The sequence below is a fragment of the Solanum stenotomum genome, chromosome 12, assembly GCF_019186545.1.
Source record: "Solanum stenotomum isolate F172 chromosome 12, ASM1918654v1, whole genome shotgun sequence".
NCBI classification, from domain to species: Eukaryota; Viridiplantae; Streptophyta; class Magnoliopsida; order Solanales; family Solanaceae; genus Solanum; species Solanum stenotomum.
Genome location: NC_064293.1, coordinates 45,142,689 through 45,160,663, shown reverse-complemented (window position 1 = coordinate 45,160,663; position 17,975 = coordinate 45,142,689). Strand labels below are relative to the sequence as shown.

Genomic DNA, 17,975 nt, shown 5'->3' with positions numbered 1-17,975 from the left:
TTGGTATAAAACAGTGTTCATAAATTTTATATAGGCATTTTTACTTGAAGTCTTGAATGATGTTTTTTCTTTCAATATGTTATATAAGTGTTTTTCACTCACACGAGAAATGTTTTATTTTGTAATAACATAATTTTTTAATAAAAGAAAAATAGAGAAGTTATAATTTTAATTGCACGTAGATTAATGTCATTCGTGATAAATTTATAATGAAAATTGAATGTATAAAAAAAAATCAGATATAATTTAAAGGCAAAAAGTAAAAGGATGAGGAAATTGGAGGATAAGTCATTTATTAACCAGAAGAAGATCTAACAAAAAAGAAACTCTGAAACTCATTTATCAAAAATATATAGTAGTATTTTAATTGAGCTTCGACTACAGCTACGATCGCGATCTGGATAAATTTGTCCAAACTAACAGCACAAGTCGCCGGAAGCCACCAGTCACCACCGTTGCACCGCCTTGAATGTAGAAACCGTTGGCTGAGTTCTGGCATTCATTTGAAATTCGAAAACGGAATTAGAGCTTGCACCAACTTCTGTTCAATTTCCAGTCACATTGACCGACCGTGAGTGATCCGAATTTTCCGGTTCAATTATATTTCCTTATATTTATACTTGACAATACACATCGTGATTCTTCTGAATTCACAATGCACAATTCTCACCTTGCACTGGATTTCATTTTCATTTCGTAAAGCTCGGATCCATGTTTATTTTTCAATAGCGAGGTGCCAATCGTAATTCACTGGCAGTTCAACTGTTAGCCTCCAATCTCCATATTGACCTTTTAGGCTTTTTTATTTTGCTTATAGGGCTGTCGCAAGTGCAGGATTGAGGCATTATTATTATTATAGTCACTGTTATTAACCTTTTTAGCTCATGTATGTGTAAAGGAATCATGGTTAGCATTGCTTTTTAGTTTTTTGAAAGCAATGCAGTGGAGGCTAAGATATTGCAATGTTTTCTGCTTCTTAAGTGCTTTTGGTTTTCCTGATCTCGACTTCTGATGGACTCTTTAGTGTAAAAATTATCCTCGAACAGGTTTTGGTATCATGAACAGAGTGAATGGACAACTAAAGTTATTGGATGAAAAGAAGTTGACTAATGATTCTTTGTTCTGAATTTGCTTAAATTAATATGTACATCCAAATAATGAGAGGAACAAATATTTGATATTGAATTTTAAAACTTAGCCTGCTGTTATATGTTTACAGTTTGTTATTTACCTCGGCATGAATAGACTTTTTAGGTTAAGCTTAGCATTGATTGATGACTAGAGATCATTGTTCCATTTCATCTGTGCCATATGATGACACCTATTTACCCATTTGATTCTTTGTTGATGTTCTTCTCAAGACTGATTATCTTTTATTTTTTTCTGTTTGGTTCCAGAATGGAATCTGAATCCACTAGTTCATCTCCACAACTCTCCGCTAAACCTTCTGAAGCTGAAGCTCCGAAGCCAATTGCTTCCCATAATAATAATTCTGCTCAGAACACATCTAAGACACCTGCATCAACCATATCATCTTGGGCAAAAACCTTAAACTTTCCGCAGCCTGTAGCACCTGGGCAGCAGGGGTCAACAGTTGGAGATGCTGGGACATCTTCCTTCTCACGTTTTGCAAGTGGACTTGGTTTGTCATTCACTTCAAAAGCTTCTGCGGCAAATGACCGCGCTGGAGGCAACTCACCAACCACACAATCAGGTGTATTTGAATCAATCACTAAAGGGATAATTGACACATCTTTGAATGCTGTGAAGGCTGTGCAAGTTAAGGCACGACATGCCGTATCTCAAAACAAGCGAAGATACCAGGTAGATGAGAATGTCACTGCTTTTCTTATGTCTTAAGTTTTTCTTATTCATATGAGATATGAAGTCAATACCATTTAGGTTGCAACTCTATACATTATCCTTGAGAGTTTTACTTACTCGTATAAGATACGAAATCAGTAGCATTTAGTTAGCAACTCTAGACATCACTCCAAATCTCTCCATGATCATATTGATAAAAGCCCAAGAAATTCTTTTTCTTTGTTCATTCCTTGAAACTTTAGAGTGACGTTTAAATTATTTTTACCCACCAAAAGTAGCAAACAAGCTGTGTGGAAACAATTTGTGCTTGCTTCTTGTGTGCAGTGCAATGTTTCCTAATGCTGCAGAATCTTAATTAGTAACATACATATCCAGAGAGATGCCCTCTCATCTTCATTTGTTTGGAGCAGGTGTCTTTTGAATTTAATACTTTTCAATGTTAGCTGATTATTGTTGTAAACTGGTTAAATAAAACAGGAGGGTGGATTTGATTTGGATATGACTTACATAACCGAGAACATCATAGCTATGGGTTTCCCTGCAGGCGACATGAGCTCTGGTTTCTTTGGATATGTGGAGGTAAAGATTGCCCATATTTACTTTTTGGATATTTTCCACTTATTCCAGACCTGCATCTCTAACATATTAGATGGATGATACAGGGATTCTATCGGAATCACATGGAGGAAGTGATCAAATTTTTCGAGACTCATCATCAGGTACTTCTGTAAACTCAATCGCATTTTGTCCCTAGTAATTCTATTGAAGTGCATCTTATACTTTTTACTAGAATAGTGCTTCTTGAAATACCATAGCTATAGTTTCTCAGGGTAGTGAATGTTCCAATGTTGCTGTAAAAATGGCTTCTCATCATTATATTTTTTTGGATCTTTAGTTATCAACTTCTGTTAGAACAATTTCTGGTAGTTTTTGAGGGATGTTAAGATTCAGAATTTTTCATTCTTAAGTTGTATTTGCTTTTTGTATAGTAGTATATAAAGGAAGCTTTCTAATAAGAGAACTGCAGTGGCATTTGAGTGTTGCTATCAATGTGTCCCAAAGACTAAAACAGCTCTGTGTTTTCTCTTGTGGCTGAAAAGTAATATGTAGGTATTCTTTTTTTAGAGGAAAGTGTGAGATGGAAAGAGAAATTCTCTTTTATTCATTCTACAGGTTTAAGCAAGACATGGGGGGGCCCAGGGAAGGGGGGGCTTTCTGATTCAATTGTATTGTTTTCATTGATTTATCTCTTACTGCATCTCCTTATCTCTTGGAATGCAGGGAAAATACAAAGTTTACAATCTTTGTTCAGAGAGATTGTATGATGCATCATTATTTGGAGGAAAGGTGAAAATTTCTTCCTGTAAATTTTATTTTGATTCCGTCGAATATTGAGGTTTGGTGGATAACTAGATAGTGTTTGCTATTTTATCAAAGAAACTGTGGTATTCTTACATCTTCAATTAAATGATTTTTGTTGAATATGAACAGGTTGCATCTTTCCCATTTGATGACCACAACTGCCCGCCAATTCATCTTATTAAACTGTTCTGCCTAAGTGCATATTCATGGTTGAAGGAGGACATTCTAAATGTGGTAGTTGTACACTGTAAAGCTGGAATGGCAAGGACAGGACTTATGATTTGTAGCCTCCTTTTGTTCTTGAAGGTGAGACCTATTTCATGGAAATTACTAGCTTGTGGTCTGAAACTTTTGCCTAGTTTCTCTCATTCACACTTTTTGTTTTACCCTTTTTTGCTATTCAGTTTTTCCCAACAGCTGAGGAATGCATCAACTATTATAACCAAAAAAGATGCATAGATGGGAAGGCTCTTATTCTTCCAAGTCAGATTGTTAGTCAACACCTCCAATGAAACATATTGCTATACAGTGATTTATTTCATTTGATCTAGCTAATGACTTTTCTGCTTTTCCTAGAGGTATGTAAAATATTTCGAGCGCATCTTGACTCAATTTGGTGGTGAAGCTCCGCCAGGACGTAGGTACATTTCTTGTTTACTATAATTAATTCTTGATCTGATCTTCAAGAGGTAATTAAGTAGTTCATGTTGCAGGTGCATGCTGAGAGGATTTCGATTCCACAAGTGTTCATCCTGGATAAGGCCTTCAATTACTATATCTAGCCACAGTGGTAGGTTTTGTGCACACAATATTGGCAAAATAATATCCATCTATTATCCTATTATAGATAATGGATTGATTAGACATATCTTTTCTTACGCAACACTAGGTAATATTCCTGGGACACAGATATGATAAAACTAGTTATCACATAGTTATAGTACAGTGTAATTTGATATCTCACACGAGCCCGTACCGGAGAAAATGAGCACTGATTTGAATATTTTTAGTGATGCCTCTACTAAGTAGGATGCATTTTATTCCGTCAGTTTGCAAAGATAACTCAATCCAGCACAATATTTACGTTGTACTTTCTGCAGGCATCCTATTCTCAACAAAAAAGCATCCAAAGACTAAGGACCTTATGGTAAATTAGTTCAGTCTCTTTGTATCGAGCTTGCTTAATTGTTTCCTGTGCTTACATTTGTTTTAAAAGCCATATTTAGTTTCAAAGTTTTGTCCCTTCGTGATATATCATATTTAATTGTTGTACCATTGTTATTGCAGCCTGAAGATTTTTGGATACGAACACAAAGAAAAGGAATTATGGTTTTTGCTCTACCAGGTGAACCTGGTCTAACTGAGTTGGCAGGCGACTTCAAGATCTATTTTCATGATCACCAAGGAGATTTCTATTGGTTTGCAATTGATTCTTGGTTCTTTTCAGTATTTCATATATGTGTACATGCCATTGAATGATCTATTTTTATCGTAATTTAAAAGTAGGGACACGTACAAAAGAAAATAAGAGGGGGTTGGGAGGGGTGGGGGTGGGGATTGAGAAACTTCTCAGACTAATCAATAATGAAGCATTCTGTTCTAGCGCTACCCATAGCAACTCCGTGTGAGAAGAGGACCGCATGAGAAGATGTTAGATGAATAGTTTTTTGGGCACATAAGAATTTCATCCCTTTTTCCATTACAGCTGGTTAAACACGTCAATGATGGAAAACAGACTGATTTTAGATGTCTCAGAATTGGATGGCTTTGACAAGGTAATTGATATGCTTCTCATTTGTAGTACTTTGTTATTATTAAGGGTTTTGGCTTTATCCTTTCTGAATATCTATTATTTGTTCCCATGGATATAGCATTTTAATTTCAGCTAGTTTCTAAATGAATTTGTCTCTTCTTTCGCAATCTATAAACATCTTTCAGAGGAAACTACCATCTCCAGGATTCAAAGTTGAGATTGTGATGGTGGATTATGATGGAAGTGTTCCAGTAAAGCCCAAGGCTGATGGTGCTTCCAAAGGAAAGGACCTGAGACAAGGAAACGTTTCTTCATCGAGTGAAGGAACCAAAGCTAATTTGAACAAGAACAAGGTGTCCGGGGGCCAAAATCGTGGTGATGATGTATTTTCAGATAGTGAAGGGGAGGAAGGTACACCTTCGAGTACAAGAAGTCAGACAAGAGCTTCACAAACTGCTGCTGCAGGTGTTGATTCTAGCTCCCAGAAGGAGCAGATTACCAATCTAACTCATAATACTGAACAACTTTCACTTAGAAACAGCGATCCTAAAAATGGCGCAAGCGAGAACAAGAGCGGAACAGTTGAGAGAGCTGCTATTCCCAATCTCGGCTCAAGTGATATTAAAGCCATTGCAGCAGATGCATCTGTGTTTAGTTTTGGAGATGATGAAGACTATGAAAGTGAATAAGCCATAAAATGTATTTGATCTTTGTCTCTTTTCTCATAAGAGTAGTGGTAGTTATTTTGTACGAGTTGGAGAATTCTTGAGGTTTTCTTTACCTTGAAACTATCTTATATTGCTTTAAGATGTTCAGAATAATCATCAGGGGCCATCTTATGAATACACAAAATTCTGAACTAATCAAACATCTTGTATGACTTCAAGTTCTTAAAATGTTTAATTTGTCTATTGCTGATTCTGGAACTTTGAAATGCAGAACTTCTCTGTGACCTTCGGCTCAAGCAAATCAAAATATTACTAATAAAAAGAAAAACATGACAACTAATAGCAAAGCAATGCATAAAGTAACCAAGGAGCAGTCACCTAAACATTGTAAACCACAGATGATATCAGATAAAAAAATCAAAGACTACATGAATATGCTAATACTACGAGAAGTTGCAAATAAGTTAAAAGGTGCAAATTAATTACAAGGAAGTTTCTATTTGCTCTTGTATTCAAAAACAAAGGAAGTTTCTATTTGCACTTATAGGAAGTTTCTCTTTGGACTAATGGTACAATATTAGAAGTTTCCTTAAACACTGTTAAATATAGAGACAGGAGAGCCATATAAGAAAAAGAGGTAAGACAATACTTGGTCAGTACAGACGCATTATTTAGACTCTTTCTTTATCGAGCTAATGATTCAAACTTGATAATCCATTTAATAACTCAGTCAATCCCATAAATGACAGAATGTTTGTTGGCAGTCAACACACTTAAATTTGCTAATTTATCTTTGTAGTAATTAAATATCTTCAGTTTGCAGATTGTTTAAACTACTTTGACTACTAATCCTTCTGTTGAAAAACAGCCTTTGCATTACCTAGTTTTTTAAAATCAAAACTTAGGCAAATAATTAAACCTAATTTGAAATTTGATCCCTTCCCAGATTCCTAGTCTCCTAGTTAGAATGTGAAATTAACCGTAAGAATCATACATGGAATTTTCACGAGTTTTTATATACGTAAATCTAAGCTTATTTTGACTTTTAATTTGCGTTTTCACCTGATAATTTATGTACCTACTTTTTATTCATGTTAAATATGAAGAGATCAATTATTTTACTCATTTTTATTTAACCTATTATAAACAATCAACAAGCCAACACGCAAAGAACTAAGAAAAACAAAATTGGTTTAAAAAGTTGGACACGCTTCTTCCGTGGAGCAAATGTATAAGATGATAAACATCATCAAACACCGAATAGGGAAAGATGGCATAAATATAGTTAACCAACACATCCTTAGAGAGTCAGAGTTCATAATTGGACAATTCTACTGACGTACCTCATAAATCTTTATCCTCAAACCTCCAATGAAGCCATAACTTTATCAAATTTTCACCGCCTTATGATTCTCAATTCACATCACTAAGCTTATGATTCTCAATTGACCACTAAGTTTATGATTCTCAATCCACTTTATTGATTGAACACTCAAGATTCTCAATCTATTTCAATAACTACTAAACTACGTGCTTTGTACATTAAGCACTTAATTTTATACCAAGACCAGCAATACGTTACTCGCTTCGTCCATCTTTACATTATTCATGTTTAACTTGACATACCTCTTTAAAAATATATAATTTGTTTAACCTACTTTCCTTTTTAATTCATTTTTACAAAATGATTATTTCCTTTCTTAATTTAAAATTTCACGTGACATGTTTTTTTTTAATGATGTAAGGATAATTCATTCGAAGGTATCAAGAAGATATAAGGCAAAAAATTACAGCAAAAGATGGGGTTTTGCTCCTGTACAAGAATTTACTAAATAACTAAAAAACAGACATAGTCCTCCGAAAAAAGATCAACAGTGATTACAGGGGCCTGGCTAAACCAACTATATAAAAAGACCAAGGAGTTGGATTTAAGAATGTTGTTAGGAATTGAAATCTCATCAAAACATCTACTATTCCTTTCATTCCAAATGAACCAAAAGATAGTAACAGGCCCCATACACCTTTTTGATGGGTTCCCAACTCTCCACAAACACCAGCTCTCATAGGCTTCTTTAATGGTATTTGGCATGACCCAGACAATTCCAAAGACTGATAAGAACATACTTCATATGCCAACTTCTACTTTACAGTGCAAAAATAGATTCCGAGCACTCTCCAACATCATCTGATGGCACATATAACATTCATTTATATTCTGAATTTTTCTACAATCTTATTTCATACCGTGATAGGTTTAAGATCACAAGATTAAAGAATATATCCATGCATACTGCTCCGTCTATCATCACTTGTCTAGTATATTAAAAATAGTTGTCGAACTTTATTTGTCTAGTTTAGAAAAGGAAATCAAGAAATAATTTACTATTTTGTGTTTATTTTACCATTGCTATTACTTAGTACTATTCATTTGCCAATGTTTTGATGACTTATACTTAATAGGGGTGAATATAATAAAATTATCATTTTATTTATTACTTCTTCCATTTCAATTTGTTTGACCTATTTTTATTTGCTTAAACTCTATGCAAGTCAAAATAGATCAAACAAATTGAAACGGAGGGAGTAATAAATGAAAGTGATGCTACTATATCACTCTATAAATTATATAAGTCATTCAAACATGCAAAAATGTATAGTATTTATAAGCACGGATAAAATAAACACAAAATGGTAAATTATTTCTAGGTTTTCTGAGCCGAACAAATAAAGTTTGACAAGTACTTTTAGAATAATAGACAAGTAACTATGGACGGAGCAGTATGCATGTTTGAGAGAGAATTTACTTTGCAAGATACACTTTTATCATCCAAGAACCAACATGAGCAAGGTTATTGCTATAACAAACCTTGTACAGACAAAAGATAAGACAAAATCTAACAAAAGCTCATCAAAATTGGGAAGTGAGATGTATATCTGCACAATGTATTCAAGACCACAAATTCAAAACTAAAAAAGATGAATGAGAAAAGTTGAAACCGGACCAAGTACAGCTAAACAAATTTAACAGTATGTTTTCTCAATTTTAACATCAGTCTTCATAATATTCATAAGCTCTCACCATTACCATTTGACCACCTACGGAGAGTGCAAGAAACGAGGCCCCTTCCTCCGAAAAAGCCAAACCATGGCTTCGATGCTGATGATCGTCCTACATTGCTCGTCGATGGAATATCACTAGCACCAATTATGGGCAGTGTAGCTGCAGTATGTTGAAACTCTGCTGCTTCTTCTATCGCTCCACCATCACTTGCATTACTATCCACAGGTTCAATATCAATTTCCCCACCATCAAGATTCACTGCTAGCGATTGCCTCCTAGCTCGTAACCTATCTGCAACATCACCCGTCACATGCTTGCACTTCTTCACCTTGATTTTCACCAAATTAGGGCAACCCCAAGCGAAAGATTCAATGCCTTGATCCGTTACTTCACATCCCTTGATACACAGCTTCTTCAAGGCAATACATTTTGTGGCAATACAAGATACTTCAGGATCTCCAATAGTGTCACTACCACAAAGAGCCAATCTTTCTAACTTTTTACAATTAGAAGCTATTGCCAATAGACTAGTCGACGTAGGATTCAGACCAATAAGCACCAATTCTTTGAGATTTGAGCTATTCTCAGCAATTGCTACTAAACCCTCATCCCCTATCCTATTTGTCCTCCATCCATCAATGTGAAGCTTCCTCAATAACTTGCACTTATTAGCCACTGCTACAACTCCAGCATCAGTGCATTCTGGTGTCTTCACCAAATGCAGAATCTCCAACTTTGGACAATTAGATATTGCTGTAAGTCCAGTATCACCAACTTGAAGCCTCTCCAAATGAATCTCAGAAACATGATTTTCCCTACTTCCAATTGTCTCAAAAAGCCTATCCCAATCACCTAAACACCTCAACAACTTCAAAGTCTTTAAATTCTTAGACCCAGTAATCAAAGGTGCAAAACATTGTCCATTATATAACTCTTTCAAACATATAGATTTAAGCGATGAAGCAGCAGCTCCTGGCCCAATTGGGTCAGCTGCAAACCCATCATTGATACCCCGAAGACGTTTCACAGATAATTCTTCAAGGGAAGAACAGTTATCAAGCAAAGCATTCATACCTTTGGCTCCAAACATGCAAGACCCACAAGAGAATTTCTTCAAACTCTTACAATTCCGAGCAAAAGCAGACATACCCACTTCGGTAACATCACGGCAACCGCGAAGCTTTAGGCGAATAAGTTTAGAACAACGAAGGGAGATAAGGGTCAAAGCTTCATCATTTATACTTACCGATTTCCGGTCACATCGGAGAGCAAGTTTCGTCACAGAATCGAAACGAGTGAAGATGGTGGGAACATGCGGAAGAATCTCAACTTTCGCGTTGAGGGCAAGACGGTGACGGCTTTGACCCTCCACCAAAAGCCATCTCCGGGAGACAAGGGAACACTTTTTCCGGTCACCGGAACTCAAACACTGGAAAATCAAAGCCAAACATTCATCAGGAAGATCATCCGTATGATCTCGGTTCCCGAAAACAAACGGAATCGGTGACTCATCTTCATCTGAATTCATAAGGGAGAAGAAATCGGACTGGGAATGGTCGGAGGCAGAACGGTGGTGATTGGGGAGTGGGGTAGGATGAAGGCTGCGGTGGCGATGTTTTGGCCCACCGCCGCAGTGGGTGGATGAATATTGGCCCATTTTGTTTTAGGGTTATAGAGATCTAGAGTTGGAAATGGGAAAAAATGGAGATTATGGAAAGAAGAGAAAAATGAGAAGAATTTATTAATAGAAGGAAGAAGAAGGAGGTGAGTTAGAGATTTGACCGGTTAAAAGGTGGAATATCAAAGGAAGGAAGAAGAGGAAATGTGCGCGTCCTCGTCAATATCGTCCATGGCCGACTAATATTGGAATATTTGAGTTGGAAGAAGCAACTATATGGACCAAAATGGCCTTGGCCATGGCCTTCTCTACTATCTATCTCCGTCCACTTTTAATTGTGATAATTTACTTTTTACATCATATTGATATGTAGAAAATTGTAATTTATAATTTTTTTTATATAGTTTTTGAATATCTAAATTTTTTGTTTAAAATATCAAATTTAAAAATTAATCAAATTGACTTTCGCAAAACACAATATGACAACTAAAAGTAAATAGAGGGAGTACATACTTCTAATTTCTTTATTTGGACTTCTCTTTTAAATTGAAATTAACCACTTTGTATTAGTGTATCAATGGATCAAATAGCTATATATTATGGAAAAACTTCACTCTAAGAGATTTCATTTAGCAAAGAACAAAAAAAAGAAATTCTAGCCAATTTATGAGTTATTTTGTTCGAACATTTAGAAATATATATAAAATCGACGTGATTAAATATACATGTTTCAGAGTGTCCAAATATCTTTACACGTCACTTCTATAACTTATAACATAACCACTCATTTTTTATCCTATTGAATATATTTTTAGTGTCACTTCATTATTATAACACATTCAAAAAATTTTATAATAGCAATCGCTTTAGCAATCATGACTTTCTTGACATATTGGGTTATAAATCCAAGGGCAAGAAGCAATTTTCTGAGATTATCCAAAAGTCGCAAAATCAATATTTGTCCTCTGATCATTAGCTTGCAATCCCAACAAAATTCCATCTGGCATATTTGTTAGTTTAAGCACGAAATTTCTAATTAAGGAACTAGAAGTTTGTCTTTTTGATAATGAATCTTTAGTTTGATATGTAATGACTCATTTTATATGCTAGGTTTTGTAAGAAAGGAAAATGTTTTAATTCTCCCTTCATCTAGAGGCAAAGACAACATATCTATATCGAATCTATTTGTATGTATACTTTTAATGAGAAATATAAATTTATACGTAAAAATTTACTGAAATTGTAACAAACAATAGATATAAGCTCATAATTTTAAAATACTATCGATTTAATACTAGAAATTTTAAATAATGAATCAACCTTTGCCTTCGTCTTAATGCAAGTATCTTAGTTTAACTACACATAAAATTTTAAAAAATAAAGGAAGATTTTGAATTTTGTGCTCCTAAAAATTAAAGATGTGTGTAGTCTTTTAAAATTTTTTATCATAAACTTGTCATGAAGAATGTTAGAGTTAGAGAAGTTACAAATATAGAAAAAAAATTGAAATGACCTAATATTATAGATCAAATATAAAAATAATTAAAAAATGGGATTTTTTAATAATTACAAATAATTAAAAAAGAAAACATCACATTAAAGCTAAAATACAGAACTATTAAATAAATGGGATTTTTTTTTTGCGTGTGATGACTATGAAGCCCAAATAGCTTGTACATATTTCAACTAATCCACCTAACTTGCTATAATCTACAATCAGTCAATCAAGGGTATTAGGTAGACCTTTTCATCAATGCATGAGCAAATAACAAGTCGTCAATTTGGTTTAAATTCAGCAGAAAATTTTAAATAAGGTAACACAGTATTTATTTGGGTGAATTAGAAAAATATAATTGTCGCATAGCTAATGTTTAATGGGCAATATTAATAAATAGTACTCTTATCAAATTATATGAAAATTTGGGTATTAGGTATGACAATGTGAAATTAGAATGTGTATATTCCTATTAATAATGCAGAGACTAAATTATCAAACGGCAAAGTATCTTCTTATAGTAGTAAGTAATTTATTTTTTAAAAAAATACTTTATTATTGATCATACTACTACATACTTTTTGTGTGTGTACACTTAACATAAAGTTAGGGGGGAGCCAAATTGAACATACTAGAAATAAATAAATGGCGAGGCCACTAAAAATTTAAAATTTGTCATATTCCCATTAGAGTTGCAGCACTCATCATAGTGCTAAATTATACCTAATACTTCTATCTAATTTTCCTTAGTGGAACATCTTAAACTCATTTTCCACCTACCTATAGTTTGTTTTTGGAGAGGCATTTGCAATTTAGTTAGTGGTTAATGAAAAATATCATATAAGTGATGTATATATCTTCATTAGTATTAAATTTAAATAGACAAAATTATTTAATAAGTATACTAATAAAAGGTAATAAATACTCGTAAAATTTATTAAGATATGTGTAATCTATCTTGAATTCAATAATAATTAACTTACTTTTGGGGAGAGAATATTATCCGCTAAGTAGGGGTGGAGACACAGGCGGACCAACCCCTATATGTGGGGGTGCACATGCACCCGTTAACTTAAAAAAAAATCATGTGTATATATGTATATCTATTTGATAAACTGACAGAAATTAGAATTTAGTAATTAATAGTGCACCCATTAGAAACATATGAGTATCATTTTGTTGTTGATATAACATCCGCAAAATCTAAATTCAAAAAATTTTGACTCCGTCATTTCGGACACATTCTTCCATTTCCTATACTTATAGAATGAGAGTGGAGGACCAAGGGGGCGGAGGATTCCTCAATTGCGGCCGGTTATTTGGGTGACTAATGACTATAATACAATTTTTGGTATTTGACTCGTTCCACATCTATGCCTTTAACGTGTCTTTCTTGGGCGGACTTAACACGAGTTTGGAGCCTAAAGGGCAAAAGAATTAGCTGAAAATTTCAAAATGGCAATAAAAATAAATTTGTAATAAAAAGGTAATATTTAAACTGTAAAATAAACGGCGTGTAAATTTGTTAAAGAAGAAGGCGCAAGGTTCGTGCGCCTTTATAAGGCTAAAGGTGACCTGCGCCTCTCTCTTTTTTTTTTTTTTTTTTTTTTTTTGCATTCACTCCTATTTATAGCACACCAACATATTGACAATTATTTAATTTAAGTATATAAAAGGACAATTTATAAAAGCCACAAGAAACTAATCCAAAATTTGATTAATCAATTAAACCTCAATATCATTAATTAATTAACACAATTGTATAGAAACATTTGTAATCATTTTGATCTTCACAATTCTAACTCTCAAATTAATATTGGAGAACTCAATTATTGATTTAAATCTAATTTTCCTTATACAAGCAATCACAAATATATATTTTCATATTCATGCTATCATGAAATCGATTTTTTGTGATTTAAACGGTAGGATAAACTTCTTGTAAATAAAAAAAATCGATTTCATAATTTAAACGGAAGGATAAACATCGTGTAAACTAAAATAAAATAAAATCATGATTTAAACGGTTAGGCAAACGCCGTGTAAACCAAAAAAATCAATTTCATAATTTCTAAAGCATGAATATGAAAATCTATATTTATGACTGCTCGTATAAGAAAAATAGATTTAAATCAACAATTGAGTACTCCAATATTTAATTTGAGAGGAAGAATTGTGGATCAAAATGATTACAAATGTTTCTATACAATTGTGTTAATTAATTAATGAAATTGAGGCTTAATTGATTAATCAAATTTTTTATTAGTTTCTTGTGGCTTTTATAAATTGTCCTTTTATATACTCAAATTAAATCATTGTCAATATATTGGTGAGCTATATAAATAGGAGTGAATGGAAAAAACTTAAAAAAAAAAAAAAAAAAAAAAAAAAAGGAGAGTGGCACAAGTCGCCTTTAGCCTTATAAGGCGCATGGACCTTGCACCTTCTTCTTTTCCAAATTTACATGCGTTTATCTTATCGTTTAAATGTTGTTCTTTTGATTATAAACTCAATTTTATTGTTCTTTTGGAATTTTTGACAAATTTATTTGCTCTTTAGGCTTCGAACTCGACTTAACACAACCATGCTTCTTCTTTCTTTGTCATCACCATAATGGTCCAAGATTTATCTAGACTATACATATTGCAAAAAAAATTAAAAAATATGCATTTTGTATATACTAATTCAATTAATTTATATTTGCACCGAATCTACTTAGAGTATATTATTTTTTATTTTCTAATTGGAGGATCACAATTATTCCAGCATATTTAGAAACTAGTTAACTAATTCGTGCTTCGCACAATCAATTAAAATCTTATAAATTTTATGAAATTATATTTTTCTTAGAATATCTATATTAAAAAAATTCAATTAATAAATAAATTTAATTAATTTTTTTATAATGATCACGTATTCAAATTATCTTCACAATTGGGCAGTTCTAAAGTATTCAAATATTTTAACAGCATTTTTTTTTAGATATTTAGTTGTATATACACATTCAACATTTTCTTTTATTTTGATAGTATAAAAATATTATTACTTTATTAGCGTTCAATCTTTAATATAATTATATGATGCGGATCATATTTGCTTTGCTATTAAATATTTTTTTTAATAAAAAACATCATATTTCGTTGCATATAATTATGGTTAAGTACTTTGCATTCGTTTAAAAACAATTTATTTAAGTGTATGTGCAAATTGACTTCGTTAAGATTATTGCATAATTTTTTACTGAAATAGGTGGTCACAAATGAGGTGGAAATAATGCTCGTTTGGATTGACTTTTATTGTTTGACATATAAATCAAAAGTAATAAGTTAAATTTTTTAATTTATGGTTTTTGATTTATTTTTATCACTTTAGCTTAAAATCAAGTTCTTCTAAGTACTTTTTAAATTTACCTAAACACTCCAAAAATGCTTAAAAGCTATTTTAGCATAAAAGCACTCCAAAGTTCAAATAAGTTAATTCAAATAGTTATTATTTCCATCACTAATATTCATTTTTCTGTGATTTTCATATAAATAAAAAAATAAAACAACTAATTAGTTATTTTATCATAAATTTTTTAATTAGCTGAACATAATACAAACGAATTATACTATATATTATAGATATATATCATATGCATGCATTCAAAGAAAAGAATAGTAGAAAAAAAATTGAATTTATCAACATAATGTACCCGTGAAGCACAATAGTATTCGTTAGAAATTACAATTAGTATCCTCCTCTAGTGTCCATCTCCTTATTAAAGAGAAAAGTTACATGAAAATGAATTTAAAAAATGAAAATAACATCAAACCAGAAATGAAAAAAAAACACAAAGATAATATACTTGTTAATTTACATAAAAACTTCATAGCGGCCTTTTGCAAACTTTGAGTGAAATAGATACAAAAAACTTTTTCATCACTTGATTGGCATATTTGACTCCTCCCAATGCATTACCAATCTGATTTTCCTACTCAAGGAATATCTTTTCTTAACTTATTATATATAGAGGTTGTTTGTAACCTTTTTATTTCATTTTAATTACTCCTTGTTTATTACAGAGATATTTAATGCATAGTAAAACGTGACATACTAGTTATCAACTTTTGGGCTTCTTCCGTTTAGGTAAAAGGTGGTTATGCTTCTCGTTTATTTTATTTTATTTTATTTTATTTTTTAATAATAAGAAGATGGAAAAAGAATAGTAAGAAAAGTTCAATAAAGGAGAAAAAACATAAATAATTTTCTAGGTCAATAGAGAAGTGTCTCATCATCTTATTTATATTTAGCTTTATTATTATTATTATTATTATTATTATTATATTTTTATCTAGCTTTATATTATATACATATTTTTGTAATTAATTAAATAATACATTTATAATAAAAGAATTGATTTAAAGAAGAAAAAGGGGATTTTTTTTTTAAAATATATTAAATAATAAAGATAAAAATATATAATTTTGTTTATTAAGAATAGAAATTAGAGAGGTATGAGTTATGAATAATTACTCCTTGTAAGTTGGCATGTGAAGAGTCTTTGTTGAAAATGTTTATCCATTAATATAATATTTATTTGTAATAAATTAAATAATTTACTTTTACAATAAAACAATAAATTTAGATTAGAAAGAAAAGCCAAAAAAAGAGAAAAAAAGATAAATACAAATGGAGATCATAGAGAGGTGTCGCATCACATTGTCTATGTTTCTCCTTTATATATATATAGAGAGAGAGAGAGATGTGATAACTAGGGGTGTCAAATGGGCGAGTTGAGTTGAAATTGGAGATATTAAAATGGGTTGAAATAGAAATCGGGTTGGGTCTTGACCCACCTAATTTGACCCAATAAATCTCAATAATTTTAACATAGTGATATTTAACTTTTATAATCACAATTCGAATTTTAGCTCAATTTTTTTTTTAAAAAAGTAACAAATAGATAGATAAATCCTAAAAGATGTTAAATAGATAATAATTCAGACATTTAATATAGGAACATATCTTAGTAAAGAGTTTTAAAACAGATTAAAATTGGAGATTGAATTGGGCTCAATTGAGAATTCTCTTAAAATGGATTACAGGGTTAGGCTTGAATGAGTTGAGATTGAATCCAATTTAAATATCTTGAGTCCAACCCTTAAAATTCTGGATGGATTGGGCGGGTTATCTATGTTTGGGTTCATTTTTTACCCCTAGTGATAACCGATAATATAGTAAAGTGCAAGTGGAACTAGAGTATTGATTATGAATTTGATAGAACACAATATTTTTTTTTAATTTAATATATATAAATAATTTATTTAAATCTCGATATTCTGCATTTTATAAAGTTTATAAACTTAAAATTCTAATCGACTTAACTCTAAATATATCACAAAAATTTATTTGTGAAGACCGCTTCTCTTGTCATTCTCTTTCTTGTTGGCACCATATGTTTTTTCCATCTTCGATTTTTCAAGGAGTCTAAAATCCAAATTAGGCTTTGAAGTTTGAACTCTTCATTCGAGAACACCTCATTTTCTAAAACGATGTGATATTCACGTCTTTTCTTTTCTAAAAGAAATAAAGATATAATTGTTTTTTCTATTTTTTATTACATCAAGAGAGGAGAAGAGAAATTCACTAAATGAGTTAGCCCTTCATCCCAATAAAAATTGTTTATATTATCTAATTTTAGTTATTTTCTAATGTTATAGTATTTGAAAATTAGGGTAGTTCACACGTACGTTTCTTCCTTGTCATACTCTCATTGGTTTCAGACGTATGGTAATGGTGGGGGCATTTGTTTGTTGAAAAGAAAAATCAGTGATCATTATTTATGAAACACCGACTATATCAGTATATAAAATATATAAACCTGATCTAATATATACATTTAGTGGAGCCTTTCGCAACGTGAACCATGTTATTAAAGGACACGACTCTCTCTGTACGTATTCACCATCTAATAATAGCTAAAGGAATTTATAGAGTTAATATTTTAAAACGTTTCTCAGAAATTGATATAACAAAATCATTAAAATTTATTTTGTATTGAAAAAATTACTTAACTTAGACTTTTTATTCATTCAAAATATTCAATCAAATTTATTATTGAAACACTACAGAAAACACTAGAATTAGCTATGAACTGAGTCGTTGATTCGTCACTTTGCTTGAAGCTAACAAAAATCTATCGCTAATTCGTC

The 17,975-nt window shown here is 31.8% G+C and overlaps 2 protein-coding genes across 2 annotated transcripts; one reads left to right on the top strand and one right to left on the bottom strand.

Moving 5' to 3' along the window:
• The first annotated feature begins 285 nt into the window (after positions 1-285).
• LOC125848225 (phosphatidylinositol 3,4,5-trisphosphate 3-phosphatase and protein-tyrosine-phosphatase PTEN2A-like) lies at positions 286-5,835 on the top strand. Its single transcript, XM_049528054.1, has 13 exons — positions 286-571; positions 1,398-1,824; positions 2,302-2,403; positions 2,487-2,543; positions 3,106-3,171; positions 3,316-3,492; positions 3,591-3,677; positions 3,763-3,827; positions 3,900-3,976; positions 4,287-4,333; positions 4,474-4,604; positions 4,892-4,961; positions 5,125-5,835. Exons 2-13 carry the CDS (start codon positions 1,399-1,401, stop codon positions 5,626-5,628), a joined length of 1,809 nt encoding a protein of 602 aa, XP_049384011.1. The 5' UTR covers positions 286-571; position 1,398; the 3' UTR covers positions 5,629-5,835.
• A 2,686-nt stretch (positions 5,836-8,521) lies between these two features.
• On the bottom strand, positions 8,522-10,514 carry LOC125847938 (F-box protein At1g47056-like). The gene has a single exon (XM_049527697.1). The coding sequence runs from the start codon at positions 10,323-10,325 to the stop codon at positions 8,673-8,675; it is 1,653 nt and encodes a 550-aa protein (XP_049383654.1). The 5' UTR covers positions 10,326-10,514; the 3' UTR covers positions 8,522-8,672.
• Between the last annotated feature and the right edge of the window lie 7,461 nt (positions 10,515-17,975).

Bases quoted from the DNA above. Each gene is read 5' to 3' on its own strand.
- LOC125847938 (XM_049527697.1), bottom strand. From the start codon at position 10,325: ATGGGCCAATATTCATCCACCCACTGCGGCGGTGGGCCAAAACATCGC.
- LOC125848225 (XM_049528054.1), top strand. From the start codon at position 1,399: ATGGAATCTGAATCCACTAGTTCATCTCCACAACTCTCCGCTAAACCT. The intron at 2,404-2,486 runs GTAAAGATTGCC...TGGATGATACAG, and splicing joins GTTTCTTTGGATATGTGGAG to GGATTCTATCGGAATCACAT. The intron at 4,962-5,124 runs GTAATTGATATG...AACATCTTTCAG, and splicing joins AATTGGATGGCTTTGACAAG to AGGAAACTACCATCTCCAGG.